The sequence below is a fragment of the Numida meleagris genome, chromosome 14 (genome assembly GCF_002078875.1).
Source record: "Numida meleagris isolate 19003 breed g44 Domestic line chromosome 14, NumMel1.0, whole genome shotgun sequence".
NCBI lineage: Eukaryota > Metazoa > Chordata > Aves > Galliformes > Numididae > Numida > Numida meleagris.
This window is the reverse complement of record NC_034422.1, coordinates 1,808,092-1,831,019: the sequence shown is the minus strand read 5'-3', so window position 1 is coordinate 1,831,019 and position 22,928 is coordinate 1,808,092. Positions and strand designations below refer to the sequence as shown.

The 22,928-nt window shown below is 43.4% G+C and overlaps 1 protein-coding gene across 22 annotated transcripts in view; it reads left to right on the top strand.

Annotated features, from left to right (window-relative positions):
- Positions 1 to 22,928, top strand: part of FBRSL1 (fibrosin like 1) — a 431,679-nt gene that overhangs the window by 259,917 nt on the left and 148,834 nt on the right. For 20 of the 22 annotated variants that reach the window (XM_021412376.1, XM_021412372.1, XM_021412373.1 and 17 more), the window contains one exon: positions 19,747 to 19,776. The exons of the other annotated variants lie outside the window; for them this stretch is intronic. In XM_021412376.1, coding sequence (XP_021268051.1) covers positions 19,747 to 19,776 — 30 coding nt within the window. The remainder of the gene's footprint in view (positions 1 to 19,746; positions 19,777 to 22,928) is intronic. 22 annotated transcript variants of the gene reach the window in all.

The following is a 22,928-nucleotide window of genomic DNA, read 5'->3' as shown; positions in this document are numbered from 1 at the left end:
ATAGATACACACTGGCTTATATCCAAAAGTGCCTAGATCTCACGCTGTTATCCCAATAAAAAAGTGTCAGCCTGAAAATATATCCTGGGGAACTGTCTAAAGTTTGTCTAAAGCTCTTACAATATGGAAAGTATTTCCCTGTCCTTAAAGGGAAATCGCCTTTATTGAATACGAGCCCTGCTGCACTGCAGGTGTTGGTTTTCTTTGGAAAGGAGGTCCCTGCTCACAACTGGAACTTTGTGTCCATCGGAAACGAGGAAATGTGCATGAAGAATCTGTAGACTTCAGTCCTAGAGCTGGAGAGAGCCCTCCCCACTGACTGGAGACCGTCATCACCATCCCCTTCTCTAGCTCCATTCCCTTCTTCCGTTTCCCAACATCTCCTGCCTGGTGCAGGAGGCGCAGCTATGCTTGTGCCAATGTCCAAAGTGCTTTGGTGGTCCCTTTTTTACATGCTATGGCCAAATGTGTGATTGGAGGTGTTAATGGAACCATAACTCTATATATTGACTTGACTTTTTAAGTACAAAAAGCTAGGAATTGTGTACAGAGGACAAATTATTGCACATTGTAAAGTAACACAATGGCTAGAACACATCCATCGTTACAGCAGCAGCAGCAGGGGTAGGTTAACCACTATCCAGCTCTCTGGCAAACTTTCTTAACCCCTAATTACTAGCTGCTTTATCAATGAATATCTAAGCAATTCTTTTTTTTGTTATTTTTTTCAATGGAAAGTCCTGAATCTCGTCCTTATTGCTGCTGAAAGGGCAATGAGTATGCTGATTGCCTACATGCCAGTTGTTCCATCAATTCGGCGTAGGAAAACAATTACGGTTTAGAAAATCTGCAGTTCATTTGCATTAAGAGAAAAAAAAATCTTTATTCAAAGATAATTACTCCTTAAGAATTTGCTACAAAAATACCAATGGATTTGTTCTTTTTAAATATTGTTTAATATTCATAATATGTTACACCAAGGAGAAGTACATATGCCTATCTGTCAAAGGTAGGACTCGTGAACAATAGCTACTGTTCTACACGGGAAGTGCAAAAAGCCTTCGCTAGGATAAGGGTCGTTATCATCATTAGTATGATCATTTTATTCCTCCTTAAATTCTGAAATAGATTGAACTAAGACTTTTTCAACAGTTGAGAACCTGAGGGAGTTTAATTAACCCGTTCAAGAAAACTCCACTGCAGAGTTTAAGAGTGATGAGGAAAAATGTGACTTAATGTATTGTGGTCGATCAAAGCACAATCTGTGGTACAAAAGCTTCTGAACGTTGTATTTTTTTTAGCCTCCCCTAGATGTTGAAGAGCATTAAGCCTCTAAAAATTATCATTAATGTATGTCAACTCCCCCAGTTTCATTTTCTAGTGACTTGGAGCAGATGTAGTTCACATTTATAACCAGCATGATCTTCGCCATCTGAACACTCATGATTTTATGAAATAAGGCCCCCGAGACATAATGTTTTATTCCCTCGGGGTGCCATGTACCCACGAAGTGACTCAGATGGAAAGCCTGTATCTGTTACAGCACCTGAACTTTCTCTCCGTGGTGGCACCAGGGCTGTCAAATCGGTGGGCGGCACGGCGTGATTGGCAGCGCCGGTTTGAAGGTCGTTTTGCTCAATGTATTCAAAGTGAGACAGATGTGGCTTTTTTTTTAGTTCTTACTCTGATTAATTGCCTCATTCAATTTCAACTCTATTGCAGTTAAACATTAATTCAGTAGGACTTAATAATGTATTCATTTATGATCTTGCTTGTGCATTAATGACAATGATTTGCTGTTTTTTTAATTATAGGGATCCATGCAATGCGTATTTTACATCCACTTACAGGAAAATGCTATACACTCTTGTTCTTTTATGTCAGATAAATTAAACACTCAAAGAAGTGCTGAAGTACTTTATGAAATATTTCATTCTAAATATTTGCAGCAAAACATGTATTGCTACAGATGCCGGCTTCAAAAACACTTGGAAAAGATTTGTATATACCTAGGGATTACATCTTTTCATACATCGTGTGAGTAATAGTCCTAGACCTCTGCGAGAGCACACTACAGCAAAATGTGCATCCTGCTTAATAAGAAAGTGCCTTTGTCTGATTTGAGCACTAATTAGAAGGTTCGCTTTGCTTTGGATTTCTTCTCTTTCAGTTCTTTCCAGTAACTCGGGACAGGCGGCTCCGCGTGGTCTCAGTGCCATGGCAGTGTGCTTCCAACCGCCGGCATCTCCAGCGGGGCCCTGTGCTCCTGTCCCCCAAATACTCTGTTTGAAGTCAGCTCACAAAGACTTTGCTAAGCCTGAAGCGCGACTGCATTGCATCTGTAGAGGCTTTACATCTGCATGTTTTTTGTATTACTGGGACTTTTCCCTGGTCACGTTTCTTATTCCATAAAGCACAGAGTAGTACAAAACCAATTTTCTTTCTTTAGGCCTCCGCATGTACTTCTGCATCTTGATGAAGATCAAAACCAGGTATTCGTGTGCTGAGGATTTCGTTGTGTTGTGCCCACGCTCTTGGTACATTTCATCTTCACTGTTGCTTGGAACCAGAGGACACACAGCCATTACATGCAGGCTCTGCTCCTGCACATGAGTTACCTAGCGCTGCCGTAGGAGCAGAGCCCTGCCTGCTGTGTGCGGCACCAGGCTTGGCTACATGCTGGTACGCAGGTCTTGATTTAGATGTGGCCAGAGCTGAAATCACTGGTTTAGCTGGTAGGCCTTAGCTGCTTGCCACATGTTGCATTCATGCTGCTCCTGGCTGCACGTCTGTCGCTTCCTTTGGTTGCACTCATACAACACATGGTTCCTGCTAGCGTAATTACTTAGTGTAGCTTGAAAGGTCTGATCACCTACAGCTAAAATGACACTTTAATGGGGATTACAGTTTTCCAGCTCAAGTATGCAGTTGCTTTAATTAAGCAGGAAAAGGCCAGATCAGTAGCAGGGTCAGCATCTCTCTGCTGGGCAGCATTCTGTTCTGGTCCTGGGCAGTTTATTGCTCCTGTGCCGGTGATGCATTGGGATGGCTTTTCTGCTGCAAATGATTTTACATATTCTATTTTCAAATTAAAAAAAAAAAATCTGATGCTGTGAGGCCCATTTTGTTCATCTCTAGATTTCACTCTTTCCCCTTGCTCTGAAGTCCAGTTTCAAAATTTCCAATGAAAGCTAGGGAGGAGTTTCTTTTCTCTCTCTAGTTTGAGTCTTCATCTTTTTTTTTTCCCCCGTGCGTGCCTCAGACTTAGTATTTTGTTCATTCTTGTTACTGCAGAACTACTCTTGGGAAGATGGTTGCTTATGTTGGGACTTTATCTCCTGAGCTGAGATAGTCTGTATCTCACGAGTGGATGGGACTGTTCCTGGTGGTTGTGGAGGGAGGCAATCCAGTGCCTTTCAGATGACTACCAGCTGTATCTGCCTTAAATATCTTCACTGGGGCCTTGAATTCTCCTTCTCTCTCTTTTATACATTTGTTTATCCACTTGAAATGTAAAGCCTTTCCTAGTGTCTCATGGGCTCCTCACTCTTCGGGCAGTTAGTTTAAACTTGTGCACAGTTTTTTATTTACTGATCTGGATTGCATTGGGGCACCAACCAGCCTAATCCAGAAATTCTAATTAGCACTTCACATCTTCAAAGCATTGTACAAACGTGAACTAATCATACATTAATCATGCTGAATTTTATGTTGGCTTATGTATTCTCTCTCATGTGCTGTGCATTACAACCTGTCACATTATGAGCTGTAGTATTTGAGAGATAAATCCAAGCTCTTCAGCTTTGTGTTCTTTGGAAGAAAGGCAATTGTCTAAAAATAACTACTACTCCTTTTCTCCATTGTCCTTAACATTTGCTACTGTCATTTGAAAGATTACCTTCCTTATTTCTGTGGATTGTCCAACGATGATTGCCCTGTTTACACTGATTTCTGCTTATTCTTATTGTCGATTCACTTAACTGTTTTCTGTCATTCTGTAGGTTCTGGAGTTGCTAAATAGCATGTAGTCTTGATTTAATTTTAAAAAACGATGTACAGTGTTTGTGCCAAAAATGATTCTTCTTCTTTGCTAAGCTTGTTTAATTAATTTGGAGTCTCCCTCTCTCTCCTTGTTGTTTGATTCTAAATAAAATAGGAAGAAGTTGTTAGGATACCAATAGTGGATCCTTTAAAGAAAGCATTGGCTCTGTGCTCAGGCTGTGTGTCATAAATGCATCTCACTTGCTAGCACAGTGGTTCCAATTCACATCTTGTCAGGTATGACCTAACTGCAGGAGAACTACCGAAAATTAAACCGCAGTAGGTTTCTTTTTAATAGCTGCTCCTTGAGGAAAATAAGCAAATTTAATTGTGGGGAAAATTAGCAAGAGAGTATCTAATAATGTCTTCTGCTCTCACACTGCAAGGTAAAGATACAGAGCCCGGTCCTCTGGGATGTGAGCTCTATCATCTCCCACCATCTATGGCTCATTGCTGGAGCTGTGCACAGAGATTTGCAAGCTTCAGTCTGACCTGCATGGAGTGCAGTCAAACGCCATGGGTCTGCACGGAGCAGTAGCACATCTGGGGCGTGGGGTGTTTGGAAGATGCTCCAGGAGCCTCTGAAGTTTCCGGGATGCTGAGCATTTTAGGAGCTTGCTGTTCATGCTGGCTGTGCTCAGCAGATTATTTCTGATACGAAGCTCTATTAACTCTAGTATGATGTAATTTGCTTAGACATTACCATGCTAATTACGTGTTAACTTTCCATACTTACCATGTACTGTACCTCCCAGAAGAAAATGCTGTATTCAGGGAAAAAAAAAAAAGATTTACAGTTCATACACTGAAAGAGTGTGTATCTGTTGTTGTTTCCATGGAAACGCAAAGCAAATAGAAGGCATTACTTTTGGAGCGCCCTACATATCTTCCTAATAACCAAAATCAGCACACTGTGCTGTTGCTGTAGGAATTTGTCAGTTAACCTTGGTTAGTTGTTTGACACGCATTAGGATGATGGATCCTGCTTAGATTTCATTTCTTTGTCATTTTTTTAGAATGGAAAACATCTGGGAACACAGTGTGCTTAAAACTTTTATAAACTAATTGCAGAAAGTATAAAGACATCTGAGTGCACTGAAGGTACAAATACACTCACATCTTAGAGAAAAGTACCTTTTTTGGCCTATGATGGCTTGGTACTGCATTTCTTGGCATCGCATTCCATTACATTGAATCAGATCAATAATGTAAATGAGGAGCTACACCACACTGTGCATTTATCATGCACATCATTGTCCTTAGAGATCATCAGATAAGCAAATAAGAAAGTGATTTCTCATTTCTTATTTTCAGTGAGTAATTACTAGTAATGGGGAAGTGTATTATGCATCATTACTCGTTCAGTGTCCTTCATTGCAAAAGAAGAAGTGTAGAGGTTTAATGAAAGGTCTTTAGCTAACCAGAAAGTGATAGAAAAAGAGAGAACTCACTTAAGCAGATGTTTAATGAAAAGTGAACATTATTACACATTTTCATCATCAATTCTTAACAGAGTATTCGCAAAACAGGACTGTGTGATGAAAGCTGCCTCATTGCTCCCCTTCAAGAGTCAAGAAAATGGAGGCACGGAATTACGTAGAAAATTGTTGAGTTGGAGAGTAAGCTCAGTCGTCGCTTGCATTCAGTTTGTTCAACTGTAATGGAAGGGTCTGTGTATGCCTTTGGGTGGGCAAGCTCTCTGTATTGAGAGCTTACAGTGAATTTGAAAATGCCACGTGGAATGTTCTTCCCCAAAAGCTAGCATTTCAATATCAAGGGGCAACGTTTCGCTCTTTGCAAGACGTGCTTTTCTGAAAGGTAACTTATCTAAATCGGGCAGGACTTTTCCAGTGGAACTTCCACCGCGCTTCAGTGAGTCTAGAGCTTCATGTAGGGTACTGCAGTAGTCCCTAGAGCATCGATAACTTCATTTTGTTGGGATTTTGAGGCAGGCATTAATATTTGGGTTGGGCTTTCATTTTTAATTGATGAGGGAAAAGACTATCTGCCTCTTTTCCCTTCTTGATAATGCAAGCTTCTCTTTAGTAACTTCAAACACCCCAATTCTTCAGTTAAAGGCGAATTAAGTTTTCCTGTATTTCAAATTAGCTCTCTGAGGGTGGCATCAGCTCTGTTTCTTTTATGTTTAAGTCCCAGTTCTTTAATCTGTTTCTAATACATTCTGTTCAGCAATTTTGCATTTCTGTTTTAGTGGAAGCAATGCTGATTAATTCCTTCTTATGACATCTGTGGCTGCATCCTAGATTAAACCTACTCTAATACAGAGCCTATCATTAAGTGTTAAATATTCTTGCAAGGCTACTTAAATTAGATTCAACATCAGTGGATCATTTAGTAGAGAGTCGTTAATTCTCCATCTTATGGCAAGGCCACATTCTGGTGATGCTTTTAATCACAAGATTATTGAGGTATGATTTGAAAGGGATATGCTGCCCATATTTTGCCTTTGGGCAAATTATGAAAGGTCAAGTTGCCAAGGAAACAAAACTAAGATAACATTACTAATTCCCGAGTCCAAGAGTTGTCTTTCCTGATCATATCATTTGCTCAACATACATGCTTAGAAAAGAAACCAGTTAACAATATCTCTGCCGCTTAGCTCCACAGAAAATGGCTTTATAACTCTCTGTCTTCTAGATAGTGTTCGCAGTGGCGATAAGGCTCACCTGAGTACTTTGCTTCTGTACAACCCACGGACAGATTGGCTTGATAGTTTACAGATACGGTAAACATTATTCCTAATTTATAGAGGGGAAATAAGGAAGAGAAGGGTTAGGATTTACATTCTCAAAGGTAGCTGTAAACTTAAGATACTACCGGTTCCAACCGTCTAATTTACTGCTCTTTAGAGAATCCTGATGTTCATAAAGTGAAGAGCACTTGATAACACAGCTTCATTAAGGCACCTCAAGTTCTCAGGATCACAGGGCCCTGAATTTTCCTTCTGGTCATAAGTCAGGCCAGTGGCAGAGCCAGAAAGAGCTCTCCTGTATTTGCTGCTTTCCATACTGTCTTGATTCCACTTTTTATTTTATTTTGTTTTGTTTTCATTTCTAATTCCAAGTGGGTTGCAGTTGTGTAGAAGTGGCTTCAGTGCAACAAAACGTGTTCCGAGCACTAGAATGCTGTAACGAGTCCCTTCCTGTCCCTTTCTCCCTTTCATCTATACATGTGTGTGTGTATACACTTAGCACATGTGTGTCTTTGTGTCCAATTCCCCATCCTTTCTTTGGAGAACTCACGGAAGAGGAATCCTTTCATTCCCTGTAGCATCAGCATCTGAGGCTATGGCAGATTCTGCCCCTAAATTTCCATTCTGAACTGTGCCGTATCGTAGGGCACTGCATAATGAATACGACCCTGCCAATCAAGACACTCTGTTTTATATCACTTATTACTAAATTGAAAATGGTGTTTTACTACAGCAATAAAGGGCTGGTACAGCATGAGGTACATTTTTATACAACTCTATGAACTTTGTCATTGAAAACATTATAGCCTTGAATTTGAGAGCACAGTGGAAGGCAATATAATTTGATTACCTATATTAATCAAGTAGAGTACAACATATAAAACCAGTAATGCATAAGTCTGACTGGAGCCAGATAACCCTCTTGTGCATCTTAGAAAGATTTATTTTCAGTAATATAATTCATTTGACATGAAAGTATCATAATTGCAGTTGCTAGGAAAGATTTCTTTCTTCTCTTTTTTAGGGAAAAAAAACTATCATGCTTTCATGAGCAGCTTGTTCTTTTAAAGCTCTGCATACTGAAAATTGAAAACAAAGATTTGTTTTTGTAATTGTGGCAATTTTTCATGAACCAGCTGAGCTAACAAAATGGCTTGTTTTGAATACTATTTCTGCTTCAGAAACAAACGTGTGTTAGGTGTGAATTGAAAAGAATTTTTTTTTAAATGGACATTGGTTAGCATAGGACCTGCCATTCTCAACGTTGCTGGCTGGGAGCTGGGCTTCTCAATATCTGTGCTTTGCATGATGGCTGAGGAGAACTTCCCACAGTCCAGATCCATGGAAGGCTTTAAAGCATACTTCAGGGCACCTGGTCACTCTACAGCCCGTGCAAGCTCCTTGTTATAACAGGTGCAGTGGTGACACACACTATTCATGGTGTTACCACAAGTTGCTATTCAGGCGTTTTATCGCTGTGCATGGCTGCAAAGCATGCATGTGCATTGGTCAGCATCTCTCAGCTGATACAGCAAGAATCACAACAGGTTCAGAAAAGGACTTCTGGCTGTGCCACACTCCTGCTGGAGTGAGAGGAGCTGACTGCTTAATACGTAGTCAAGGTATTTTCCATTTATTCAAACAGACTTCGCATTCAGCTGTGTTTACAGTTACCTACTGAAAAATGAAAAGTTTACATAATTGAATGTACTCTCACTCCATGACAAATACGCACTGGTTTGTTCCATCTAATTATGAGCAATTTTATCGTTGTGCTAACAGTGCTGGTTACTGATTAAAGGCGATAGAGCTCATACCCAAACAGACAGTGCTTGTAGTACCATCTCATTATTGGTCCCGCAGCACAGGAGGTTGTTTTCTCCACTCTTACTCTCCAGTCTTCTATTCTTTTTCTCCAATTTCCCCTCCTGTTGAGATGTTTTCCTCTTTCTTTTATTCTCTCATCGCTGCAGTCTGGATTAGGTACACAGGGGGCTGTCAGTACTGAGGAAAGACTTTGACATGATGGAGCTTCAGTTCCTGAATGATGGCTATCCACACATCTGAGCATTGCCACAATAATCTTGGAAGAAAAATGCACATTTAAAATTTTGTAGAGCCAACAGAAAGGTTAGATGTCCTCACCTAAAGCCTGCTGGGAGAGTTTCAGGATAGTTGGGCAAAGGATACTTACATTGGTGTCCTTGAACGTGTACTACCAGCCCTTGTCTTGATCTTTGAGGTCACTGCTGGTCAAATCTTCCCGGTCTGAAAGCAGAACAGCAAGGTAGCGGGCTCCTTCTTGTAAATCATTGCACTTGCATCAATCATTGACATCTGGAGAGCTGACAAGAACAAATGAGTAACTAGGGGGGTCGGAAGAAAGGAGCAGATGTACTACTGTAATGGGAAGCCCTTACAATTTCTCCCGAAACAGCAAATATATGTTTTTAAATTGCTTAGAGTTTGCTCAGTGGGCTGAAGGACTATTTCCCATGTAATGGCATAGACCTTGAAACTTTTATGTTTAGCTTTGTCCTGGCATAATTCTGTGAAAGTGAATAACTCACTGTGATATTTGCTAACTGAATTATCTCGCAGCCTCTGTTCCATTCCTTAGACAATATTGAAGGCACCCAATTGTATGCCCCCAGGCAATGGTTGTCCTCCACTCCCAAGAATTACCTACTTCAGTATTTTTAAGATCTAGATGGAACGAAAGGAAAAAAAAAAAACATGTTCTTAATGACTCATACTGGAGATTAGATCTCTGTTACTGTTCTGGGGAGTTTTGTTGTTGTGGGTTTTTTGTTTGTTTGTGTGTTTTCTTTGACTCTTTTCAATTTCCTTTTCGGTGAATTCCTTTGTTCCAGGGTAGCTTGCCTCTGGGTGTGTGGGGCATCCATCCCTCAAGGTTTATTTTAAAATGAAGTTTTCAAGCACATCCTTTGAGAACTTCTTGGGAAGAATAGGTCTTCCATAGATGTCTCAAGCATTGTGCTCTTTTCCCAGATCTGAATATTAATGTTCAGTAATACAAACATTAATGGCAAATATTGTAAGGTTTGTATTTTATAGCCACACCACAAACACTGCTATGAGCTAAATAACAATGTAATTAAATAATACTAATTATTATATTAATTATCTATAAATACTGCAAACCTTGTCCCTGACGGGGACTTCCTTTCTTAATAGCCAAAGGTGTTACAAAACAAAGCATCTGATTCAGATGAAAAAGTCTCCTCTAAAAAAGGAGATGTTCCTTCATACCTAAAGGTGTCAGATTATGGAATGAGTAGCCACTCCTGAGATATAGTCTTAGAACTGTTTGGGAGGCCAGCTTGCATTTGAATGCAAAGATCTGCACAGTATTTTGAGGGAAACTTTAGAGTCATCAGGTGGATGTCTTCACGCAGAGCCTGGAATGTTCTCTTCTTGCTACACCACTTGGAGCTGCGGGGAGAAGCAGGAAGGAGGAAGGAAGCTGACAGCATGAGAAAAAGAGAAAGTGTGTGCGTGTATATGAAATGAAATGTATAAATCAAATACAGTAACCATTCATGTGAATCAGCTGTTAAAAATCACAGCAGGTTTCCTAACCAAAAACCCATCACCCTCCTTCTGGAGGGCGACCGTTATTAAGCAGGATAGTAAGGTATAAAGAAATGCTGTCCCTGCTGAGTTCCACGCTGAAATTTCCTCTAAGAGCTTCCTGCAGCTGATGGTGGTTCTGCACCAAGGGAAAACAGCCATGCATGTTCTCCTCTAAATAAATATGTAAATGAAACTTCCAAACAGAGTTCCGTGCCATGGAGCCAGAGAGCTGAGAATAACTAAATGTTTGCCATCAGAGCAGGGGTACTTTAACAAATCCTCTTCTAGTGGCCGAGTGGCCGAGTACTTTTTTCTGACTCCACAATGACGTGGGCATGGCACAGAAGTGGACTAGATTTGCAGTCCAAACAGAAGAAGAAAACTGATGTTTATAGTAAGCGGGAAATTACTAGACAGATCATTATCGTTAAAGTGGCTTTTGGCTATATCCATATTAAGTCCTAAACTCCTTCATTCTGAAGAAGGTTTACTCCCCCTCCAAACTGCAGCAGCCTCTCGGTGTTGTAAATAATGGCTTTAAGCTGCTCTTCTCCTGTTGGGCACGTCCTGTCCAGGTGTTCTCGCATTAAACAAAAGTCGAGTGGCTCTGCGCTGTGCGTCACTGTGAATTCTCTTGCACCAGAGCAGCCGGGGCAGCAGGGGCTGGGTAACTCCAACCCAGCTCGTGGTAAAAGGAGGCAGCAAGGCAGGAGGTCTTCTGCAAGCAAATGGGGTTAGTCATAGCTTAGAGCTGCAGAATGAGAAAGTAATGGTTGTTTCTCTAGTTTCTTAGTGAAAATCTATATCCAGCACTAAGGCTCCAAGCGCGTCTGTCTAATGAAAAGAAAATGAGTGACGGGTTACACAATGCCCAGCCAAGGGGAGAATGAAAGGAACTTGAGCGCTTCAGAAGAGGGGCAAACTGCGTCTCTTTTCTTGTCGGAGTCTCCTCCATTTCGTAAATTGGTGGAATGCAGTGTCAGCCATTCAACTCTGCATGCACTGTCCTTTCAATTACCCAAGCAAGGCTGTAGGATTGCACCACCAGAGCTGTGTGGAAATGAGCTGAGATAGAAATGGGGTGAAAAAGCTTCAGTTCATTATTTGCTTGGTCCTTGCGAAGGCTGGGCTAAATTTTGCCTATAATTCACATTATCTGTTGGTATAACTGCCGGTGTTACAAGTGAAAAAGACCTGCAGTGTCCAATCTCTCTTCTTGTTGAATGTGGACTGAAATTTACCATAGCATTGTATTTGTAGAGCTGCCTGTGAGTTTCCCAAAGCATCCATCCCAGGGTACCAAAATGCTGTAAGTGTGGATATAATGAGTCAATCACTATCAGTAAATTGACTTCAAGGCAGCTCTATCAACCCACCATTAAATGCTTAAAAAATAGAGAGAGAGAGATTATACACAGAAAGAGATATATTGTACAAAGATAGATAGTTCTGTTTTTTCTAACCGTATAATAGAATAGATTGATTCTGGAAAAGAAATCATTAAATCATCCAGAAATTATGGAAAATCATTGTGCGTGTATGTTAAGGTCTGAAGAAGGAGCTAAACGCGGTAGAACAGGCAGAAGGGCTCTCGGGTTGGTGCAGGCGTTGCTGTGTAGGTGGCAGGGGATGCTGACTTTCCTATTTTTAATCAGTGTGTTTTTATTAAACACCCGAGTACCAGCACTCATCTGTCTAGACTCCGGCACAAGGCGGCATTGCGGAAAGGCATTTCTGCCCTTCTCACTTTGAGGGCCGCAGGCGATGAACGAGAGCAACCTGGCGGCTCTTGGCACGTTGTCAAGATGGCTCTCTCCACGAACCAGGTCGTTCCTAGGCCTGGCTTAAAGTGGGCAACTCTAGATCTTCCCTTGCAGATCTCAGGGAATCATTTGTGATGACCCTTGTTGTTTTTTTTTCTCGGAATTGTTTTCCTGGATGTAGGTATAATCATAAGGAAACCATTTTCAGCACAGAAGATGCGCTTGTCAAACCACAGCAATGATTTTCCAGTTGCTGGCTTTTTTAGTTGTGCAACCTTCTAATATTTCTGCTTGAATTCTTTCACGACAGAAGCAAATGAAAATTACACCGTGGTTTTTAGGTCTGTGTTCCCTGATTTTTGCTTGTCATGTCATGAACTTCTTCGAAGCAGTGAAATGGCAGCCCATCTCCCTGAGAGCTCCAGACAGATTTCTAAAGTTGTCTTGTTAACAGCTTGTCAGAAACTTACATTTCAGTCTCGCTGAGTTTATATCATGCAAAAAAAAAAAAAAAAAAAAGTTGCTGGAAATTATGATTTTTACAGGTTCTGACATTTTTCTAAAGAACTGAAATGCTCAAGGCTGCTGCCTCCCTTAACAGGCTGTGCTGTTTGGGGTAATATTCTGCGTTGCATCAACTGAACATCAGAGCAACATTCAGCTTCTTCCCTTTAACATGTTCGTTGAATTATTTAAGGTGTTTTGATGTTGGCTAGAATTTGTAACAAAGTCCTCCAGCTTTTATCCTAAAAAATCAAAAAAGGTTGAGATTTTCTCCTTCCCCCCTCCCTTTCCTCCCTCCTTCCCAGCCCTTCCTCCCACCGCCCTCCCGCTTTTAATAGATCCTCGCTTGGATCATCAGGGACTTTCTTTTATGTTGTACAGCATGAAATGACTTAGTCAGGGTCTTCCTGATTAATTTATGAGTGCTAAGGAAAAGGGAAGGGGGGAAAAAACAGTCCGGGAGGGATTGACCCTAAGCTGCAGCAGATCAACTCAATTTTATGGAATGAAAAGAGACTTAAACAGTATTTTTAGCGTGGGTTGGCGGGCCTGCAGAGGCCGGAGGCACCCATCTCTGGGTGGCGGGGCGGCTCTTCGGAGGCACCGAGCACTGCTGGAGTGAAAGCTGTGCCAGATTGGTGGATTAATGCGCTCTGCCTGCAAGGGACAAATGCTCTTTTTTTTTTTTTTTTTTTTTTTCCTTCTTTTCCTCCCTCCCCCTTGCTCCCTCCTTCCCCGCGCTGGGCTTGCAGATGACAGCTGTTGGTCACTTAACAAAATGTCCTCTTGATTGCTGCTTCACAACAGGGGCCCCCTCAGACCAAACAGCACATAGCCCGTACAATGCATCACTGCCCCTCAAAATTAGTTATAGTGCTCAGGGCTATTCTCGGCTGCCATAGCTAATACTCTCTTGCTGTTCTTCTCCCTCCCCCTCTGCAGACAAAGGCTCAGCCTATACATCTGTAGTGCTCATAACCTCCCCCTTCCCCCAGCCAAATGCTGAGGAGAGAAAGGGAAAAGAAAAAAAAAGAAAGAAAGAAAAAGAAAAAAAAGATTGCTGCCCTGAGGCTCAATCTGTTTCTTACAGCTCTACCCCAGCGCTTGGAAGCCTGAGCTGGTCTAGCCATAGGGAGGCCCTGACTCATTTCATCAAACTGTCAGGGAGGCAGTGGAGCTAAGAGGGCTCTGCTGCCTGGGGCAAGTTCAAGTCAACATTCGATTTCCGTCCCCCCCCCCGGCCCCCGCCTCGCACTTGGACACTTTCTGCGCTCTGCATCTCAGCTTCTCCCCGAGCTGCAGCAGCTCACAGCTTCTTGCCAGGAGGAAGGACTTGTGGGACCTTATAAAGGACACAGTGGCAAAATTGCTGCAATAAATCAGTGGCCCTCTGACACTTGGCGGTAGCTTAATGTTTTGGCACTTTCTTTCCTGTGTATGCCTCAAGTCCCATTAGCAGGCTTTTCTGTCAGTCTGGCTCATGATAAAACTCTCTCTTCCTATCATCTTAAGCAAGCCCCTGCAGACATGAATCTGATGCCAGACTTAATAGGAAACAACACCCTCCCCCTGCATACCCGGGCGCGCATCCGTGTGCGCTGCTGCTGCGAGCAGCTCCCAGCAGCACGGCGGACGGGACCGGGGGAAGGGCTCTTCAAAATGTGCTCAATTTTACCTCCTCCTTTAAAAGAAGCAATAACAAACCAGGTTTTAGGCCTGACGCTTCCTCAGACCTCGTTATTAAAAGGAAGCTCAGTAACTAAACACAGTTGGAAATAATGAGAGAGCAGAAACGTGGCCATCCTCTGGGACTGAGTGGGCGTGTAAGCTCTGTGGTTATCTACTCGGTTTGTATATCTCATGCAACTTTTCACTTGTATATTCTAACCTGTCAGCATGCATTGTAATATTATAGATTGTATATGTAATATTTTGGGCTGCTCTTCTTTCTGCCTTATGCTTCCCCACACCATTTTTTGGCAGGTAGCCTTGTTAGGATCCTTGTCCCTCCAGGCTGGAATCTGCTTGTTCACACAGCCAGCACAGATGTCTATCACCATCTTCATAAGCATGATATAAATAATACCTGTAGGTATGTGTGCTTTTGAGTAAAGAAAAGAGAGCCTTTCTGTAAGCTATTTGGGCAGGAACCTGTAACTTCTGTGCTGTACAGCAGCTTGCACAATGGGGCCCAGCAGCATTGGGGCTGCATAGGCACGGCGCAGATCTTACACCTCCAGGCTTGGGCTGAGTAGGAGATACTGCATTTATGTGAAGAAGACGAGGTGAATTCTGTGCCGCTCTCTAAAACGTGGAGGATGTGGCCCCATTTCAGATAACACCGTGTTTTTCTGCACCCGATGACATAACACTGAAGTGTTGCCAATCCTGTTGCAGCCTTGCAAAACTTGGGTTGTTTTTGTTTCACCTTAAAGCTCTAGTTCCTGGCGGGAGGCAGCTACATGACAACCTGGTTTCATGTTAATAAATGGAGGACAGCTATTATGCGAAGAAAAACTGAGTGATCTGAAAGTTAAAATGTTGAGGGCAAATAAAAAGAGCTAAAGGTTATCTTGATGGTTCCTAAACTTACCAGAAAAGAAGATGTGTAATCTCAGTACATACAAACTGTAATACAGATTTTGCCACTTCCTGAGTGGGAAGAGCCCTGTGCCATGGGGGGTGTCCCCAGCACAGAGCCACATTGCTCCTCCGTGGGGCAGAAGGGGAAGGAGGCAAGGGAAGGGCATCGCACGGCCCTTCTGCTGTGCACTGGGCCAGCTCGGCCCAAATTCTGTGTTGTTTCTGCTTAACAATGCGGCGAAGGAGGCTTGGTTCTGACTTGAGTGTGCTAGTGCAAGAAAACCTTCCCAAAAAGCAACACAATTAGGGATTGGCTTTGCAAACATTCTTGGTGGCATTGAGAGGCAATTGGCACAAGGCAGTGAATAACCCTTTTACAAGCCTTTATGAACCCAGCACAATGCCTGTTTACAGTTTCTCTTAGAGACCGGGAGTGTTAACAGGCCTTCAGAAAAATCCAGGTAATTGAAGCTTTTGTCTTTCAATGAGCCCCATAGCTGTCAACAGTTGCCATTCTCCTCATTTTCTTCTGTTTTGACAAGGGCTGCTGACCCCCCTGCAGCTGCATGGGAGGTGGTCGCGTTCTGGGGGGAGCACCTGGGCCCTCTGCTCCTCCGCCCGGAGCCAGTCAACTCTTCAGACGTGCACAAAATCCTCCGGGTCAACCCAAAGTTTCTCCTGTGACTTAGTTATTCACTTACACTCTCTGGCCATCTTACACCACACCAGTGGCCGTCGCTCTTTGTTGACCCAGGGAGGGAGGTGGAGGCAGGAGAAAAGAGGGTGCCAAGATAAGTCAGGCCGTTGCCTCAGAAACTCCCCAGCCCATTGCCATCTGCGGTGGTTTTTAACCCCCCAGGGGGATGGGGTCAACTGCGGTTCTGTTTTTCTCACGTGTCCCAGGCAGGTTTGGTTTTGCTGTCGCTGTTTTTTCGGTGCGTGTTCAGCAGCCCGCGGGTTCCTGTTTCTGTATGCCAATGTGGGAGCACATTTCTCCAAATTAGAGAGAAGAAAGCCTAAATGAGTGGTGAAGCTTGGGTCTTTTCACTGCAGCGGGCTCTTTGTTGCTTGTGGGAGCCAGCGGGAGCTGATGTGAGTCAGCAGCCGTGTGCCCGCGTTTGTGGTCAGCTCCCCATTTCCCAGGACGCTATACGTTGAGCACAAGTCCAAATCATGCAAATACTTGTGCTCATTTTTCCCCCGTGTTCTCTCGTCATGTAGGCCACTTGGTTGGTAGCTTTGGTTCACTTACAGACTTCGTCTTTGCGTGCATTAAGACGTGGTATGTTGGTGGTTTGGAAGCCGCACCAGAGGAATCTTTATGCCTGCTCTGCAGAGGGTCAGCGTGCAGAAGTCCAGCTGAGCACACTGCCAGAGGGCTGCTGCTCCATGGGATGAACGAGAAATTGTGCAACATGCTGTGACAGGGACAGATTCTAAAGCACCCATGTCTGTGCAGGGCTGTATTTGCATCCATGGGCCCTGCTGGCTTCTTCAGCTGCAGGACTGCAGCGCTGGCGATAAAGCTAAGGAAGATGTTAGCTAAAATGAAACGGAATTCTTTGCTTTTTCATTTTAAAAACAATTAATTATGGAGTATTTTCCGATGCCGAATGAGGAAAAAATGTGTCCTCAGAGAGCAGATGTTTGCTTCCTTCGTGTGCCTGTTTGTATAACTTAGCATGTGGATTTGATGGTTCACTTGCGTTTTACAACTTGCGCTTATCTACGTGAGACAAAGTTGCATATTGGTACAAAGCAGAATTAGGCATTTAAATAAGGCAATTCTGCACCTTTTAGAAACACAAACCATCTGTAATGGGTTTTTATACTCATTATAGCTGTAAGAAATTTTTGAGGCCAAATCTGTTTTCAACAAGAATCTTCTCTTAACAGCCAGAAAAAGCTTGTTCTCAGGACGTCATAATACACCAGGAAAGGCAGAGACAAGTTTTGGTACAAAAAGACAGAGAGACAACTAAAATACTGCTGTTGGAGTGATAATGGTTACTAAGTCCCCTCCAATTTGTTTACATCTGCTCTCAAATACTTTAAACCTAGATTTATTAAGGTTTACAGTGCTGTTGCATTAGTCACCTGTTTGCCCAGGTTTGTGGGCAAAAGCATCCAAGTTCAGATGATAATTTTGAATGTTTTGTAGACACTGTATTTCTGAATGCAGGTGATTTTTTTCATTTTTAAGTCACTGTACAAATTAAAATGTGAGTAGATATTGCCTATGCATAAACTTAAGCATCACAGACTTGCATGTATTTAGTTACTAATTTCTATTCTGTTTTTGCAAGAAGAGTAAATCCACTGCAATATGCTTTAGTCCAAAGTCTGCAGGAGTCTGCATTGTCATCAAAATCCTCTGCCTCTGTCGGTGTGCAGGTGGAATGAGCGCTTTGGGCAGGACGGCAGCTGAGGTTACCTGTGCTGGTAGCGGGTTTCAAGCCTAAAATGATGCCGTGTTTGTGATGCTCGTGGCTGTGCTGGCAGCGGGGAACGCACGCAGCCCCCAGCAGCCACGTGCCTCTTGCTGGGCTCAGCCCGGCTGGAGGAGAAAGGCTTCCCCAGGCAGCCAGCGCTTCTCGGGGGTGTGTCAGTAATACCGAGTGCAACGCTGCACTGCATCTTCCTCCCCACCCCCTTGTTTTTGATGACTGTGTTGCTTTGTCAGCACAAATTAGCACTGTCTTGAGCAAACACGAGTGCGGCGAGTACTGGGGCAGCCTCCGCCCCTCAGGCCTGTCCCGGCGCGTCTCGGGGCGATGGACAGCCTGTGTCCTTCCAGGCCTGGAGCTCTTACGAGCAAAGACCTCTCACTGTGGTTGCACAGCGTGGGTCTGGGTGAGTGGCAAATGGCTGCTGCTGATGATTTATCAGGACTGATTGTACTTCCCTTTGGATGTCTGGTCTGTGAAACTGTGTTTCCTGCAGTAATTTTCATAAAGCTCAGTGATGAAAATAAAAACCTTTGAGACAGCACGAACAGCTTACAGGAAAGCACTCACTAAAGATGCAGCTCTCTGATGCTCTTGCCTCCGTGCACAAAGCGATTGGCCGGGACTTAACGCATCCTGCAGGTATTAGTGCTGCTGTGCCCATGGGACTTGGCCACCCAGCAGAGCAGCACCCTGCCGTCCTGCCACCGCGTCCCTCTTTGCTTCAGGCTCTCGTTGTTCCAGAGTGGCTGCACATGAGGTTAGACCTGTGTGCGGTGTTCTAAACAGTTGGATTTCTCTGTGGAAACCATGCTGTACATCAGATGGGGCAGTGCAAAAGACGGTTTCGTTTCGAAAGGAAGAGAGTTCTGCTTAGTCAAGACTGTAGAAAAACAGCTCCTTTAAACCAGGCGTCTCCTCTAAAGTTAAATGGAAATAAGGAGTAGATTGTAAAGCTGAGCAGTCCCCTCTGCGGGAGACCCTTCCGCTCTGTCGTTGTCCTTCGTGTGCTTTTGTGTTTCAGAGAATTTAAGAGTAAAATGTTCCTCAAGTGTTTGGGGTCAATCATTCCGTGTGCCAAACACAAGAAAAACAGATTAAATAGTCTCTCAGAAATCTGCGGAAAGCGGAGAATGTCACAGCTGAATTTTCTGCTTTGTGACTTCGGGGTAGAAAGACACGACAGGGCCGATGGGAGGAGCAGGAATGGACAAAATGACCCAGAGTTCGATTCCTTCTTTGACACGAAGGACACAGAAGCACGTGCGTTCCCATGGACCGTTCCCGCAGTGTGACTGGCATTGCTGGCGCACAGAGCCCTGTCCTGCTGAGCAATGCAGCTGCAGAGGGTGGCAGGGCTGCTGAAACCCAGCCTGACCTGCAGGAGGAGATGCCCTCTGGGCACCAAGGCTGCAGAACGCATTGCTCGCTTTGCATGGCAGACAAGCAGGGATCCGTTCGGGTTCCCAAATGTTCCCCAGTGCGTGTCCTGGAACACTCAGTGCTCCATTCCCCTTCCGCCACCAGTGCTGTGCATTTCGTTTTTAGATGCTGAAAGAGATTTCGCTCTAAAACCCTTCATGAGCAAACACTTCCTCCTGGGATCGTCATCTGATTCAAACTCTAAAATGGACCAGAATTTATGATGTCTTGTCATTACTATTCTTGGTACCACTCATTAAATTAGAAATTGGCCGCCGTTGTGCAGTTTCCTGGTTCGGTGACAAAGTGCTCATCAAGGTGGAGCGGTGCAAGAGGGTTAAGATCCATTGCGCAGCTCGGGATGATACAAGGCACGCTGTTTGTTGAGGGGTTCGTGGTGCAGTTGTTTTTATAATGCATAGCTGATTGCCTTTTTTGTTTAAAGTTCGCTGTCACCCATTAAAGTATGAGTACACCGTATTTTTGTATAAAAAGGGAGAAATTGGCTTTGGTTTATGCTGGCAATCTAAAAGGCATTACTGCAGACATCAAAAGTGTATGTTTCATTGAACTGAGAACATCATAAACAGCTATCCTAAAGATTTAAGCAGATGATGCAAAAAATCTCTCGACATAAAGGTTTTTCACATAATCTTTTTCTCTCTCTAACCCACAGTGTGACAGCGAGAGTGATGTTGACGATAAGGTAAGACTGAATTTTCTTCTCTCATGTGCTTTTCTAGCTTGGAAATTCCCTCACAGTCAAAATAAGAATGAATTTACAAATAATATTTTTCCTCCAGGCTTCATGTCAGATTTAAAATTGTTTATGATAGAACGAAGCAAACACTGGATCAGATACTTTATGGTTTTCACTAGTTTACAGAAGAGAAACTCTCGTTAACGGAACAGTCTCTCAATTAGCATGGGAGCGTTCGGTGAGACCCAAATTACAGTGCTAGTGCTGCTCCAGAGGAAGCCTCCTCTGATAACCTGTCAGGAGCCCATATTTTATTTATAGTAATCTTTGCAGACATTGGGTTTGTAATCAGCCTGGAAGGTGGGACAGTGGCACCCACCCTCAGAGGCAGGGTGCTGTCTGCCAAGGAGTGTTTAGTCGTGTTGCATGCATATTTATCACAGAGCAATGATTTTTTTGACCTTTTCTTTCGATACAGAGGTTGGTCATTGGAAGGTGGCAGTGGTGTGGTTTTCTATAGGGATTTCTTGTTTCGCCTTTGCAAGGAAAACAGAGAAGTCTGACAACATAGCCACAGCTGCACCATGCTCTTAAGCATCAAATATATGAAGGACTTCGGTATTCCTTGCTGACTTCTGTTCTGGCAGATCAAACCTGGCATCTCAGGTTAGGTCTTCATCAAACTTTCATTATATTTTGGCTGTCCAGTCTCTTGCATTCATTCATGAGAAGCTGTGGCACATAGGTTTCTACTGGATCAGCATTGCAGAAATAAAGGCTGACTTCAGATAGCCCCGTCTCCTTGGCGGCAGCCATACATCGGAGGTTACCATGAGTTCAAGAGACTGCACTGAAAGCAGCTTCTGGTCAAGTCTTTTGTTTTTTTAATATTTGGAAGCTTTATAATTTCTTGAGCTTCTTTGAGAAATCCCACCAGATACCCGAAATGTCCCTGGGATGCAGCAGAAGGTGTGTCTTGAGATGAAACCTTGATGGAAGGGAAACATTTAAAGCATTTATGTTTAATGAAAGATACCGTGCTTATTTTATTTTATGTGTACATATGTATAAAGTCACTCCCAGAAACCACCACTCAAGTTCTGTTTCTCCCGAAGTTTTGCAGCAGCAGATCTGACGGCTGGGGTGGGGAGGGTGAGAAATTATTCCCTAAAAGCTTAGGTACCGTGGGGTTAAACCATTTCTTAGACTGCCCAATCAAAGAAAGTAAAAGCAATCACTTAGAAAACTGTTTAAAGATCTGCCAGTCAAACCTCAGATGAAGTTGTAAGTGACATGTAGTTTTATTATACAGCTATGCTATTAATGATTATCTAAATTACACTGGTAGACCCAGCTAGCAGCATTACATCTGAGACTGACATTTGTTAGATTAGGTTTGACTTCACCTTGTAGAGAAGAAATTGAAATCTGAACAACATTGATTAGCTTTCAGAATGTGGGATCTGAGGTTACCTTCAGAGGAAGCTGCAGTGTGTTTGGCTGGTCGCTTACTGTCCTTTACAGCAAATGAAAGGCTATTACAGCGTTCCTAACCATTAATGTGACATTTCTTTACATATCTATAACAGTAATTTGACCTCGTAGGCTCCCGTATTTCCCAACTACCTTCTCCTTAAGGTGACTTCACCTTAGTAGTAACATTTCTTCGTAAGGAGAGCAGCGTGAGATCATCATCTTTCTATCCGTTGCCTGATCTGCAGAGACATGAGACATGACATTGGTTCTATTAAATAGTTCTCAGGAATTAAGTAGGGTTCCTTTGCTTGTCAGCAAAGACGTGTGCACGTGTGTGTAATCTCACCAAGGCTGAAGTGAAGAGACTTCAAACCCTTCGTGGGGATGATGTAAATGCGGCGTTGCCTTCCAGCTGGGGAGCACAAGGGCAACCTGGCTGTCTGCATTAGTCCCTCGCATACTGTACTCTCCTGGAAAGCCATTCGGTATTTGTCTAAAACTTAACCTGGCTGGATGCAACAGGGAGCTACACGTGTTGGCACGACTGTCCTGAGGGGTTGCACTGAGGAGTGTTTTTTCCCCTTTCCATTTGGTGGCAAAAATGTGTCTTCTAATACTGCTGTCCAGCTCCTGATGGACGTCCAGCCGGATGGACGTTGGACGTACTGTCTCACCAGCATCAGGCTTCCCAAATGACACGAGGGGCCGGCTTCGTTCTGCAGTGCTGCAGAACAGTCCTGCTTTGCTGCTCGGTCAGCAAGAAGCAGCTTCCTCTAGGTACACCTACACACCGGCGCTAATGAAGGGCAGGGCAGGAATTACTAATGTGCTTTGATTTGCATAACACTTTTTGTTAGTCATTGGCAGCGGATCACTGTCATCTGTCTGTACCTCGTGAGGGAAGATGACAGAGACGCTCACGTACCAGTGCAGGCTGAGTCAGTGATAGAGCTAGAAGTAAAACTGAAATTTTCCACCTCCTACATCTCTCCCTCTCTACCACACTACCAATTATTCACTATTTATTTATTTCATAGCTCTATGGGCTATTGAGCTCTTAAAGTTTTAAAACGCAGACGTTATAGCATAATTAAGGCTTTGCTGTCACTGCATCGAAAAATGTAAGTACGCTCGTGGTGGGTTCTTCTCCTTTTTGCAGTGTTGTGAAGGATGCCAGGGGAGAAAAGCAATCGAGCATAGTGAGTCGTACGTACAGGATATCGGAATGGAGGCCTCGTTACTTAGCTGGAGGTGCAGCTCCGCAGCAGATTGCGAGCGTGTTTCTAAACAGTGCGCTGCTGCTTTTAATAATGGGAGAATGGGAGTTCGATGCTGGGGACTCGTCCATCCCACCTCCTTTCTGAGAACTGTCTCTGGCCAAGTATAGCCTTTCACTTCTGCATCACTGCTGAAGTCTCGAAGGAAGTAAGTGGGATGATGCTTTCTCACTCCTATCATTCTGTCACCACGCTCTTCTCCAAGAACTGTTTGAAATACCCAAACCAATAAACCGAGCTGTCCAGCCATTTAACCAAGCGAGAAACTTAGCAAATCATGCGTTCCCAGAGATGGAAATGCAAATCCTGTTTCTTTGACTGTATGTTCATTGAAGGACAGAGTTTTGGACTTCGCAACTGTTAAGAGAATTGCAGGGTAGTTTGTCAAAGCTGTGGAAATGATAT